At 41.8% G+C, this 14,066-nt stretch overlaps 1 protein-coding gene across 1 annotated transcript in view; it reads right to left on the bottom strand.

The window, feature by feature from the left end:
• FRAS1 (Fraser extracellular matrix complex subunit 1) overlaps positions 1 to 14,066 on the bottom strand; it is a 176,530-nt gene that overhangs the window by 43,434 nt on the left and 119,030 nt on the right. Inside the window, exons 28-30 of the mRNA XM_074867089.1 lie at positions 13,010 to 13,336; positions 8,061 to 8,214; positions 2,930 to 3,108 (exon numbers count right to left, since the gene is read on the bottom strand). Of these exons, the coding sequence (XP_074723190.1) occupies positions 2,930 to 3,108; positions 8,061 to 8,214; positions 13,010 to 13,336 (660 nt within the window). The remainder of the gene's footprint in view (positions 1 to 2,929; positions 3,109 to 8,060; positions 8,215 to 13,009; positions 13,337 to 14,066) is intronic.

The raw sequence follows: 14,066 nt of genomic DNA, 5'->3' as shown, positions 1-14,066 counted from the left end.
GAAGTGCGCACTTGAATTCAATAGAGCACTGAATTCAACAGAGCACTTTGTGAGCAAGAACAGACTTCAGCACAAGCTTAATTTTCAGAAAATGCATGCTCTACTGAAATGTATAAAATTATTTTAGCCATTTGCTGGACCTGTTCTGAGTTGCTGTTATCTGAACGGTAACTGCCAGAATACTGACAAAAACAACGTGTTGGTCCTTTCTGAGATGCCCCAATCCATGGTTCAAGACTCAGACAGATGTGTTATGGTCTCCTGATGTGACCCAGGCAGTTGTGGCTTCCTTTCTCAGTAGAGCTCTCCATACAATTATTGCTACTGCTCCAAGATACTAAAAACAAACATTTAACTCATGCAAAATGCATACTCTATAAGAGGAATGTAGCAATTAAGCTAAAGATTAGCTTGTTCAACATTGACGCTCACAAATTCCTCATTATCACTTATGTTAATTACTTTAGAAATTACCTTAATTGCCTCTTCGGTGCTACAGTAATAGCTTTTAACTTGTAAACCAGATGTAACAAATACTGCATGCAAGTGTTCATGTAGGTTTAGCATTATGGGAGGCTGTTAAACCTCCCAAGCAAACAGCAAGGACCTATCTGAGGAATTTTATAGCTGTTAAACCTGTGGGGAGGTGGGATTTATTTTACTATTACATCTGCTGGGGAGTATTTGTACCTTTTTGTCTGTTTGCAAGAAGAAGTACTCTACAGCAAAAATTAAATTATTAGCTTAGGGACTGCAGAAAGTAGGAGGGCTGCTTGGTTTTGGGGCTTGCAAAACAAACAATTTTTAGAAGGCACTCAAAACATTTTGCACTTGGAGTAAATATTACAGGTTTTATGAGAGAGCGATGTATTTGCCATGCAGTATCAAGGGGTCAAACTTCCTCTCTGAACTGCAAATGGGACATCAAGATGGCCAGGATACGAGCTGCAGTAACACACCTTGCAGAGGAAAGTCCTTTCACAGTGGTCTGGATTGCAGGGATGCCTTGGGAGAGTGTGGGCCACAGGACCTCTGTTAAGGGTCTCCTCATGCAGATTTGGCACCCAGCTGGAGGATCTCTATGACAGCCAAACACAAAGCTATCTGGATCTACCTCCCCACTTCTCCCTTGTCCCCTGGGACCAGCCTCATCTCAAAGAACGGTGGTGGAAAGGAGGCAGCAAGGTTACAAGATGGGTGGGAGTTACCCTCTCTGTTACTTGCTCTGTAACCTCTTCTAAGGACTGCCAGGCAAAAAACCATCTCCCATTCCTATTTCTTCTCCAAAAGCAAGCCCAAGCACATCAGTAGGGTGTCCCCAAGGGACAATCCTACCCCACAGGCAAAAGGCCAGTGGAGAAGGGATCACTATCACAGCAAGAATCATAGAATCCTAGAATGGTTTGAGTTGGAAGTGATCTTAAAGATCATCTAGTTCCAACCCCTCCACCCTGGGCAGGGACACCTTCCACTAGACCAGGTTCCTCAAAGCCCCGTCCAACCTGGCCTTGAACACTTCCAGGGAGGGGGCAGCCACAGCTTCTCTGGGCAACCTGTGCCAGTGTCTCACCACCCTCACAGGAAAGAATTTCTTCCTAATATCTAATCCAAATCTACCCTCTTTCAGTTTAAAGCCATTAACCCTTGTTCTATCACTAAATGCCCTTGTAAAAAGTCCCTTTCCAGTTTTCTTTAAGTACTGGAAGGCCGCTATGAGGTCTCCCTGGAGCTTTCTCTTCTCCAGGCTGAACAACCCCAACTCTCTCAGCCTGTCCTCATAAGGGAGGTGCTCCAGCCCCTGATCATCTTCGTGGCCTCCTTTGGACCTGCTCCAGCAAGTCCATGTCCTTCTTATGTTGGGGGCCCCAGAGCTGAACACAGGACTGCAGGTGGGGTCTCACAAGAGTGGAGCAGAAGGGGAGAATCCCTTCCCTCGACCTGTTGGCCACACTTCTCTTGATGTAGCCCAGGATACAGTTGGCTTTCTGGGCTGCAGGCACACACGGCCAGGTCATGTTAAGCTTCTCGTCAACCAACACCCCCAAGTCTTTCTCATCAGGGCTGCTCTCAATCCACTCATGGCCCAGCCTGTATTTGTGCAAGGGATATTACCCTGACCCATGTGCAGGACCTTGCACTTGGCCTTGCTGAACTTCATGAGGTTTGCACGGGCCCACCTCTCCAGCCTGTCAAGGTCCCTCTGGATGGCATCCCTTCCCTCCCGCGTCTCTGGATGCACTGTCATGCTGATGGAATGTTGCAAGACTGCTAGTTTCATCCTGTGGAAATTATAAGTGCAGATCTGTTTGCCCATTCACTCTGGGGACTCTTAATCTCAGAATGCTTTCAAGCTTAGACAAGCTAGCAGGCACTAGGTCAACATCATTGCTTTTCTACAAAACCCTTTCCTCCCTGCGATGGTATTGTTCTACAGAAAATCAGGCCAGCTATTAGTTTAATAGCTTAAATGTTAGATGCTACTTGAAAAACAATTTTCTCCAGATCTGCAATATGGACTGTGATTTGACATCCAGAGGTTAATGCTATTGCATGTGGTTCAACATTGTGGGTAGCTGGCTGGCTCCACTGCCGCAGATTAAAACCTCAGGATCAACATGTAGCAAAAGCTCTCTTGTGCATGAGTAAGAGTGTCCACAAATACAGTGATGGGTTGCATCCACCCTGACACATAAGCACATGCATATTCATCTACAGGCAAGCAACATGTACCTATATACATGTAAGTCTGTACATAAATAAAAATAAATATATTTGCACACATATTGGTGTGTGCATGCATGTATTCATGTATGTGTATCTATTAAAACTTTGGGTCACAAGATACAAGGAATGGCAGACTGAGTAATCTCAGAGAAAAATGTCAGCAGAACTGCTGTGTGACCCGCCCCGTGAATATGATGAGGAGAACCTGGAATTGGAAGGAGTCACTCTCTACTTCAGATCCAGAGTGCCTGTACCACACAATGCCTTCGTTGATGTCCTGCTGGGTAAAAGAGGTTGTAGGTGAGGCTGCTCTTCCATCAGGCAAAAGCTGCCACGAGTCTGCTGGGCCATCTGCTGGCATCGGGATCAGAAGCACCACTTCACCTGGGAAAAGCAAAGATGAACAGCCAGGGCACAACTTGTGAGAAAACAAGGAGGAATAGATGCCTTTTCACCAACTAATGAGCAGCCAAGACAAATGTTCACCCAGTCTTAGTTTTTTTCCATCTAGTATGAGTAAGAAATAGCAGGAGAGCTTCTAAAAACCACTAGTGGACCTTGCAACATCCCACTGACATAGGGAAATTTTATCTCCTGTTTTGGCAAAGGGCAGATCAAGTAACTCATGCAAGAACACAGAAGAAATACACGGTCAAGCAAAGAACAGAATCTGCAACTTTAAACTCCTAAAATGTCATTCTGCCCACTGACCAGCTCATTTCACTCTTGAAATGTGCCCATTTGATAAACTGAGCAGGAAAACAGATGCAAAGGACATGGCTCACTTTCTGGAGCTCCTGTGAAGGGACAAGAGAGAAGTGAGACACAACCAGGGTTAAAAAGCATTGCAGCAGACTATCCATCTTCCCTTCAAGGGTACAACTTAAGTATCTGTGATGGATGCACTCGACCTGCCCTTAACCAAACTTGCAGTAGTTTGGTACAGGCTCCAAAGTATGTAAAGGCCTGAGCTGCACCCGGGCCAAGACCTGCTCTTGAAAACCCACAAAGGAGCAGAGTGATCCAGTGAGCATCGACAGGTATGAGCTTAGATCAACAATCATGCAATTAACAGACGAATAGTGAGTGATTTTTCCAAGACTTGTTTATCAAAGAACAAAGAAAGTTGTGGGTACAAGGAGTCTTGTGCATACCTTTCCCATTGTATGCAATTTGACTATGAGCCAATCACTTTAGCCTATAAATAAGAGAGCCTAAGGGAACCTTCTCTGAGCTCTCCCTGCTAGGCAGTGTGGCTGCATGGCAGTGATCTCCCCTTGAGCTGGAATGCCATCCAAGGTTGCTCCTCGAGGCAAACAGACCTTTTATCAACGATGGATCGTTGGATGAGCCCAATTTGAGCTCTCCCTGAATTGCAGCTGGACTGCACGCCAGGCCACTCTCCCCTTGAGCAGGGACACCTCTCAAGGCTTGAGATTCCTTACCTGAGACTAAGAGATCCTTCCTTACCTAAGGTGGAGAGACCCCTTATTCGCAACAGATCCTCAGTAAGTGACTGATAGCATGCTGAATTAATGCTAATGAAATCTGTGTAACTATTCCATTAGACATAAACCACTGTCCAAGTCGGGGACTATGTCTGGATCCAGCCGCACCTAGACTCCTCTCTGAGACGGAGTTTAGAAAGCAAGGGGATCCATTCTGAACCTCGTGACTCAATGGGAGATTTTCCTTACCCTTTGTATCTCTTCCATTAGGCATAAACCGTTGACCAAGTCTGAGACTAAGATTGGACCTAGTTGCACCTAAGCTCCATCAGGAGTTTAGAAAGCAAGGGGGTCCACTCTGAACCTTGTGAGTCTGTTACCTTTTTGTGTCTTTCGTCTCTGTGTAAATCATTCTAAATTGATCCTAACTCAATTTTCCTTTGTATGTTTCTTCCATGTAGTAAGTAACAGGGTGAACCTTGCCATTGAACCTTGTTAAGTCACACTTTTACAACATCATATTAAAATCACTTTTGCCAATACCTTTGATGGTGATTCTTTAAGTGATCTAAAACACTCATCTGCAACAGTATCAGAATACAGCATACTAATTTTTTCAAGGTCAACTCTTTACTAGCTCTTCTGGGGAATTATTATGCCAAAAAGTACACTAAGCTGACTCACCTGAACAGAAATCTTCAGCTGAAAAAGAGCTCTTGAACAGGTATAGTAAAGGACCTCTGTATCGTGGGCTGTAAAGTAAGTCTGTATGCCCTGGTTTGTAGCTCTTACTCCAGGGAGCATGTAGCTTTTATCTCTCTAACGTCCAGCTTATTTCTGATTTTTGTATTAGAAAAAGATTCTCAGCTGGACAGAAACATCACTGGCTTCATTGCAGATATGACAGAGAAGAGCAGGATGGGGGCATGTCCTACGGGTTATCAGCTTTCCTCACAGATGCCTGCAAGGATTGGATTTTGATGCCACTTCTGATGTTCAACAGACTTTAATAAAATTACTCAGAGAGCCAAGTGCTACCCACCAAGAGAAGGGTATCAAAACCTTAGACATCAATTTCATTGATGTTAACATTTTTCCTAACCACACACATAAATGAAATTAAAACCTGACAAACAGCTATAGTATCAAAATAGATGGCATATTTTTCTATTTTACAGTGCAATTTACTTGTCTTGGAGTTAACGTATAATCTGTGAAAAAATTACACATTTCCCCTATTTTTACCATTCTTGACTATATATAATTCAGCTGCTCTTTAAATAACTTGTTTGTTGTATATTGTGCTTCTCTTCTAGTCTTTGAAAGTATCCCTCATGGCTGCTAATTCAGAAGCCACATATTTTATAAATCACTTCAACTCTCCTTAGAGCATTAATCATTCTGTTATGCAAAATATCCATCATAAGCTCTCCCACTTCATTTCCCAAAACCATCCTCAAACAGTTGGAGTAAAAAAAATAATTCAGCAAGCTGAAATATCACACTTTCATTTTATCATCAAACTCTATGCTAATATTCCCTTATCAGTGTCCTAATTATATTCCCAATCTTAAGCTTTTGCTCATGGGAGTTCACCACCTTAATCTTTCGTGTGATTTCTAAAGATGCCAATCACATACCCAAAGGAGTTAGGGTCTGCAAGTTGTTTATCCCTCCCAAAGTAAGAGAAGAAACAATTAGAACATATAGCTGCTTTAAGCAAGATGCATGTTGTATGTCTTCTTATAAATTAATATTTAATGTGATCAGAAGGAACAACTCTGATGTTTTCTTGTATCGTTTATGATTACCATTTCATTTGAAACATATTTTTTTAAAGTAGAAAAGCACCTGCTGATGGGTTACACACATGAATGTACAACTTGTGCACACTCAGGCAATTTATTGAAATATATGGAAACTATACAGCTGCAACTTTCAGAGCTGTCTAGAGGATTCAGGCACTGTGGTCTCATTCATTTCAAGAAGACTGGGTGCTTGTGTCACTTTTCATTGGCTTCACAAATTTCATCCTCTAAGAATGTATGTCACATGAGCAGCTTAGGGTATAACAATATAGAAGTGAGGTTTTTTTCCCATGTAACGGGAGCTGTGTTGAGGCATCCTGTGTGCTGGGAGGAAAGCCAGGGAAGATACTGGTTCTACTTCTAGGGACAAAACATGACGTCCAGCATAAAGAGATCCTTAGAAAGACCAACTGCTCTCCAGTGCCCAATTGTACAGGGCCAAATCAAGCCCTGCAGAAGGAGGGCATGTGGAAAGAAATCTTCCTTCCCTAATTATATCCCTTGTGTTTGGTTTCAGAGTCTTGAAATAAAGGGCAAGAAGCCTTCCTTGTCCACACACTCATGCTACAGAAATCTAATAGCTAGTTCTAAAGTGGTTTTCTTTTCTATCAAAAAATCAAATTATGTATTTTCTACAGGTATGAATATCTTTCCCATTAGATACTAAGATAGGCGGATAAGCTGTCCTTGATTCAGGACCTATTTTCTACATTTCTCTGTCTTTTTTTTTTTTTTTCCCGCTTTCTGTGAAATAGTATTTTAGATAAAATTTTGAAGATCATTGATTTCTACTGCTTATTCCTCACCTGCAGCTACAAACTCATTTGTGTTATTGCAATTAATTACAGCAGATGTAATTATGGTGATACAAATACAGGATTATAAATTTTGGTTAGGGTTAGGCAGCAAGAGACAAGCTCCTCAGGGAAAAAATCTTGTTTTCATGTAAATGCTTATTAAAAATGAGAAGACAGTCCCTCATCTGCAGAAAACTAAAGGGCGAATACAAATTAATTACTTCTCTTCTAAACTGCAAAAATAACATAATCTATGTTTCCATCAGGTACCAGCAGCTGTTATGGAAACCAGCCTATCCTTACAGCAAGAGGCAAAAAACTGGCACTGATGCTGCTAAAGGGATCCTCTAATTTTATCTGGCTCAGCAAACTAAAAGCAATGATATCATTTCATAGAAGTGCAAAACATATTATTCGAAGACATGGTTCTAGTGAAGAAAATGGTGATGCTGAGCAGGAAAATAACATTTTTCTTTTTCGTCCACACTTCTCTTCCCTCCATATATGACATCTTCTCTTTTCCATCTAGTTTCTCTCAGTTTGTATCTCAGCCACAAATCCTAGTACCTTCCACACTCCTCCTTGGCCTGGGTCCAGAAGATACTCTATAAGCTGCTGTCCTACGCATAGGGTTGCCTGTGAAAGCTGTTACTCTAAGAGGTGAGATCAGAGTCTCTCAAAAGGAATCTGGAGACAAGAATTATATATGGATGCAAATGTCACCTATTTCTGTTTGAGTCAGTGACCACTTCTGTTCGTAGAAATTAAATCAAATGTCATGGAATTTAGGGAGTTCTCCAGTTCTTCAAGGGAAACTTTTGCTCAGCAGTTTCTAGAGGTAGACATTATTCTATGCTCCTCTTAAACCAGACATTCATTGTAGAATATCATCTTTTGGCAGTGAGTAAGATTCTGCTCTCACAAGGCTGTAAATCCACCAAAATTTTACTACCACTAGAGAAACACAGTTGCAGAAGTTCAGATTACTAGGCAGGACAATAGTGCTTCATTACTTCACATGCCCATTTGAATTGGAAAAAGATGAGGTTAGCAGCACCTATTCATCATAGAATTATTAGGAAATATTCCCTCAAATGCTATTTGTTGTGGGCAAAATACCATGGAAGAATCACATTCCCAAAGGTCGACGAAGAACATCCTTTTCCCCAGAAGTAACCAGAACCGTGTACTTTTATTTAGTGGATGGACACCTTGGGGCATGTGGGGTCAAAAGCAACACCCTACAGCTGCTTTTTTGACAACAGAACTCCAAAGATATTTACCATGTCTTGGCTGGTCCTTGATGATGGTGTAGGTTATCTCGTAGTCACGGGCACCAGGTAGCTTGGCGTGCAGAATTGTCTTGGAGATCTGCAGCATGCCTCCTTGTGGTACCCAGACCAGGGAGTTTGTCACCAGCTGAGGGCTTCTGTCATTCTGTATGCAGGAGGACAGCAGCAAAAGGCTTAACTGAATGTCAGCAATGCACTGATGGAAACAGATTTTCAAGTGAAAAGGATCAAGCAGAGTATTCTGGAATTTCTTATGCATTCAACCCTGGTTGTCTGCTTCAAGAAATGGTTGGGCATCCTTCACCTGTATCCCTCGGACTCAGTTCTCACCCCATAGAACTGATCTTGTCCTACAATGTTTCTAAGTTCCCTTTGCTGACCTTAAACCTTCTCGAACTCAGTCTTCTTCCATAATTTTGTTTTTTACCACCATCCTCATTCTCTCTCTGCTTGACTTTTGACATGTCTTGACAGAATTTATCTCCATGGCACAGTGGAAAATTCACTACTATCAACACCTGAAAAAAAGTACCCTGTCTACTACACTAGTTTGATTTGATCGACATTTTCTCTCATGTCTCCTCATTTTATTTCTAAAAATACACACAGTTCAAGAGTACTTACAGAACAACAGCTTCTTACTCATTCAGAAGTATTTCTCTGTGGCACATCCACTATCTTTACACACATCTATAACTGTTATCACCTCTCCATGAGCAAACCCAGGTTCAAGACCAACCTCATGCTTTTCTACAAGATGGGGGAAAATTGAACTTAAGGGTGTGCAAATGCTAATGATGAATTTTGGCAGAAACATGAACTGTGACAGTTTTCCATCCTCTGCTTGAACAGAAGTAGTTTAACATTCAGAAATTAGGTATACAAATTTCACTTAGGAACTACTGCACCAAATCCACATCACTTTTTTTGCTACACTAGAATATACTCATAGAAAGACTTCTAGATCAAATATATTCTCTCTGAGTGGGGACTTACAGCCACTGACAAGCCATCTCTTAACCACTTTTGTAAAACTGAAGTCTGCCTGAGCATCCCTCAAAGTCTTTTGCTACTTGGTGGGTTTTCTAACCTTCAAATTATTCCTGCTGCTTTTTTTCCAAATGAATATTTATCCAATATTCATTCAAGCTTCTTGAAATGTGGATGTCAGGACTGGATGCAGTAATAGTTTCACCATCATTTTCACATACTTCAGAAACCCTACTCTGGCATTCAAGGATTATATTATCCCTTTTTGGCTCTAAATTACTTCGTAGCTCATGATCTGTTGGACAGGCCACCAAAACCCCCGTAACCTCTTCTACAACACGGTTCTGTCTTATAAGCCCAGTTGCTGTAAATGTGACTTCTCTTCTTGTTTCCTGCAGATTCACTTTGAAACTGGCTGCGGTGAGCTGCATAATCAGTCAAAATCCTGACTGCTCCACATAAGTGATCATCTTCCTCCTCATTTACTACTCCACATAATCATGTGTCACCCCAAGAACTGATAAATGACTCATTACTATGTTCTTCTGAATCTGCAAAAGAGACAGTAGAGATGTTTGTGAAAAAGAATCACATGAAAGGATGACTTCCCATCTCCATTTTGACATGTCTGCTGCACAACTTTCACCCATTTAATTTGTACTACACTCACTTTGCACAGTGTTAGTTTTAAATGCTGCATGATCTTAGACTGTGTCAGGTCAAGAGTTTCCCAGCACAATGGTTGGTTTATTTTATTAAAGAACAGTGGAGAAGAAAACTAGACCCTGTGCCAGCCAAGAGAACCCTGCCAATGATAACTTTCCTCTGACCTTATTGATTTGCTCACATCATGACACAGATAGGCCCAGCAAAGCATAACTCTGGAACAGGAAACAAACTAAAAAGGTCAGAAAGGTCCCTGGATTTATTGCATTAGGAGAGAAAAGAGAGACTAACCACACTTCAAAGAATAACAGGCAAAATGCACTGTTTGAAAAGAAAATATTTCTAAGTGAATGCTAATTAAACACAAGGTTGCGATTTTGCTATAAACATGGAACCCTTTGGCTTTTGGGTAAGTAAATGATTGAATGTTCCTTCACTGGCCACATTAATGTAATACCATTTCCACTCAGCTTTGATGCTGTGATCCTGCTTGTTAATAAGAACACATTCATGAGACAGCTCTTTTTGCTTGGTAATCTTTTTAAAAATATATTTAGTGACAAGCTATTGTCTGATCCGAGTACTCACCCTGTGTTCAGCAAAACAGCTAGAATCACATTAGATTATTTTTTTTACTGATACCTGAGGACACAGTTAGCAAACTGTGTGAATGAATTTACAGCACAGGAAAAGTGTTTTCAGAGAGCCCGGGGAGGCTAACATGTTCCCTGGTCCATGCTTCAGTTACCTGTTCGCAGGTAGGGCAAGATGCAGTGACTTGCAAGTATCTTGGAGATCTCCCTTATCTGAATCTCCCTCTAGAGGTCCAACACACCCCTAAAATAAACATCTGTTTTTTTCCTGCATTACCCCTAGCCTCTCAGAAAAGAAAGGCTTCTGTATCATGCTAGCAATGTGCAGATCACACATGGGTAGGTCTGACCTCCTCTGACTTACAGTACATAGCCTGCGAACATATTTTCTAGGGCATGGGCTCCTTATTTCCCATTGGAACACCACTGGTGGTGCTCTGCCAAAAATGAAGCACCAGCAGGTCTCAAATTAACTTCACAGAAGCTGTAATTGTTAGAGAACATCAACAAAAATATACAGCAGTGCAAATCACTATTAAGAGCTCTCAAAATAGAGGCCAGCTGTTCAGACTGCAGTAGGTCAAACGAAGTGTTTGGACGGGGGCAAATAGGGAAAGTAGGTTGTTAGCAACCGAAGGGACTAAAAAAAAGCACCTTGGAGAAAACAAGGCACACCTGTTGTGAAGAAACAAAACCTTCTAATTCATAATATTTGGAAGGTTATGTTGTCCTTCATTTATGTTTCCACACTTTCACCGCAGTGCTCCTATGGATTAATGCCTGAGAATTATACTGTCTGAGCCCACTGAACAAGAATCCTAGAAATGTCCTTTCACACCAGGACTTACTATATAAAACCATCGAGCAGCACATTATAACAAGTTCCGAGTACTCAGGTAAGTAACATGGTTAAAAAACCACACCTTGAACTCCCACACCTCCAGCCAGGGTCCTGCCAGGCTCTTCAGCAATCTCTGGATGCAAACCAAGGGAAAAAACCCAAGTGTCTTTGCATGTGTGTCTCAACAGCACCTTTTCAGAAACAAACCCTGCCTGCATTTCAGTTCCCAAGGCTACTCCACAAAGACGATAATTAGGATGAGGCTGGAGCTGGGTATCTGCCAGCTCCACCCTCATAGTAAAAGCTGCTCTGCTCTCACCTCTGTCAGCATCTTCATTCCTCTCTGTAGCCAAGTGCTGCACAGAGAGACTTGGAAAGATAATGAGAGACAAGGAAGCACAAAATCGGCTAATAAAAGAAACTATACTCAGCAATTCACCCTCACTGGCATTTACAAGAACCTGCTTAATCAATAGCAAAAAAAAAAAAAAAAAAAGTGTTACAAACAACACAGAGTGGTGTGCAAGCATTTTTATAGTCCTCCTGACCTTACACAGGCTCCTTAGGGCCATGTAAGTGATCTGGGTAAAGAAACCACACGCAGGGCTGCTCTTATTCCAGGAGTCTAAACTCAGTACCAGCCTCGAAAGCAATCCCTTTTTCAATCCCAGACTGATGTGTGAGTCATATCATTAATTACTACTGCAGCTTTAGGAGCACCTGCAGGGTCCAAATGGGATCAGTCCCTCCTTCTGCTAACTACACAGATGCATGTAGCGTTTGTAAACCTTACTTAAAATTTTCATGCCCAAGTTGCTGTGAAAGACATGTAATACAGCAGAGAAGAGGACAAAAGAGGCGTAATAGCATCTCCTCCTAACTCCTTTTCATGGAGTGGAAGCACTCAAAGATTGTGTAATTCTCAGATCCATACATGAAAAGACTGCAAACCGTGGACTTCTGACAGCTCTATTTTTCATTACTCTTTCACGTTAACTAAGGGATAAGGACATTTTCAGCTTTTTTTTTTCCTTCTGCTTTATTACAATACCACAATATCAGAACTGAAATGCTTGCAAGCATTATTTTTTTCAAGGATCCACCATGCATACTGTATGTATTTCATGCCTTGTTTGGCTGGGGTTTACTTCATAAACAAATGGAAAAGCACTGCTGTTTCTAACTTTAATGCTGTAATCTCTATAAAATTTAATACAAAGTGCCACTTCATGTCCAAATACAGAAGAGACTATGAACTGCAATAAAACAAGAAACAAAAATTAAAATACTTAATAATTTCTGAATTTAGGTATCTGTGCCCTGTCCTTAGGGAAATTATCAAATAGAAAGATGCATCAAGTGAGATTTCAGTGGAGCAATGCTGAGTGAACAGCAGAGATCCTGATCTTGGGAGACACCACCACCACCACCAAAGTACTAATGATAGACCTTACTAACCAAGTTGTTTAGTTCACGCACTTTTGTGTCTCCACTGCATGCCCATCAGCCTGGTGACTGGTTTGCCTATCTCATCAGCCTTCTCTCCCCACCATCCACTCATTCTCTAAATTCACTGTCCTTACCAGTGCAAAACTCTCACCTGCAACTCCAGAAAATATTTTCATCAAATAACTATGGACTTTGAATTGCCAAAGCTGCACAATTTTAGCTGAACCATTCCTGTCGCAAACCAAAAATTCAGGTGACCTCCAAAACTCAATCAATCCACTACTTTCTCCTGTCTCTGACCACTGCCTGTCAGTAATGCAGGACTAGTGACACCTCAGGGACATAGTGATATTTCTCCAGGCTTCTAATTTGCCTGTGACGGTTTATGTCACAGCACATACCTTGGGAGCAATCTTAATGTGGAAAAGGATGTTCTGGAAGTGGTACCCATCGTTCACTTGCAGAAGAACTGCATCATCCTGCGTGTCAGAGCCATCGTGAGCGTAACGCAGCAGTCCGCTGGCAAGGTCATCCAGGTGGAATATGTGGACGGCAGAAGCTGAGTCCCCAGGAGGTTTGATCAGCCGCCCGTGATGTGGATGCTCTAAAACCGTCAGCACAACATCCTGAGGATTGTCACTGTCTCTCACACCAAGCAACAGTTCAGTTACAGTTCCAATTTCCCCTTTGTGGACAAGGAGGGCTTCATTTCTGAACACATATGGGGCCTGAAACACAAAAGCAGCTCTTAAGTGTTTGCTAAACCATAGCAATTTGATCATGATCAAAGGCTGGAATGAAAAATGTGGGGTTAAGGAAATTAGCTCACTTCATCCCTGGAAACCTCCTATTTCTAAGCAGCAGAGAATCACTCTCTGCACTTTCCCTCCCAGCGGGCAGATCTAAGAATATTTAGCAATTTAGACTGATTTAGTTACATTAAAAGAAGATTTTCATGCCACAGCAAGCTTAGGAAAGGAAAAAATCTTAGGACATTTATACAGAAAGCAATTGAGTTATCAGCTAGAGCCTCTATTTGCTTTGCTGTCTGCATGGATAAGAGACAGAGGACACAGCTTTGCCTTATTACAATCCATGGAAATTCAAATGGAAACACAGACCCCAACTATTTTGGAAGGTCTACACATTACGGGTACATTGGCAGGCCCGACTGGAATGCAAGCACCTGAGATGTTGACGATTTATGTATGTGGATAATGAGTTCAGGGTGGGTTGGGGATGGAGACACACCATACTCTCCCTGTGTATAACCTACAGCTTTGATACCTTAGACATCTTTCAGAGCACTGATGCTTGAGAATAAGACCCCCCACAACCTGTGTGTCCATGTTATCTGCAGAGAGGGGGAAAAAAGGAAACAAAGAATGCCATGGGAGAAAGAATAACCTACACAGGATACTAATAGCAGTAAGCCAAACTGAGAGGAAGAAATTTGAA

This window comes from Strix uralensis, chromosome 4 (genome assembly GCF_047716275.1).
Source record: "Strix uralensis isolate ZFMK-TIS-50842 chromosome 4, bStrUra1, whole genome shotgun sequence".
NCBI lineage: Eukaryota > Metazoa > Chordata > Aves > Strigiformes > Strigidae > Strix > Strix uralensis.
Note: the sequence above shows the minus strand (reverse complement) of the source record. Positions and strands in the feature narration are given on the sequence as shown.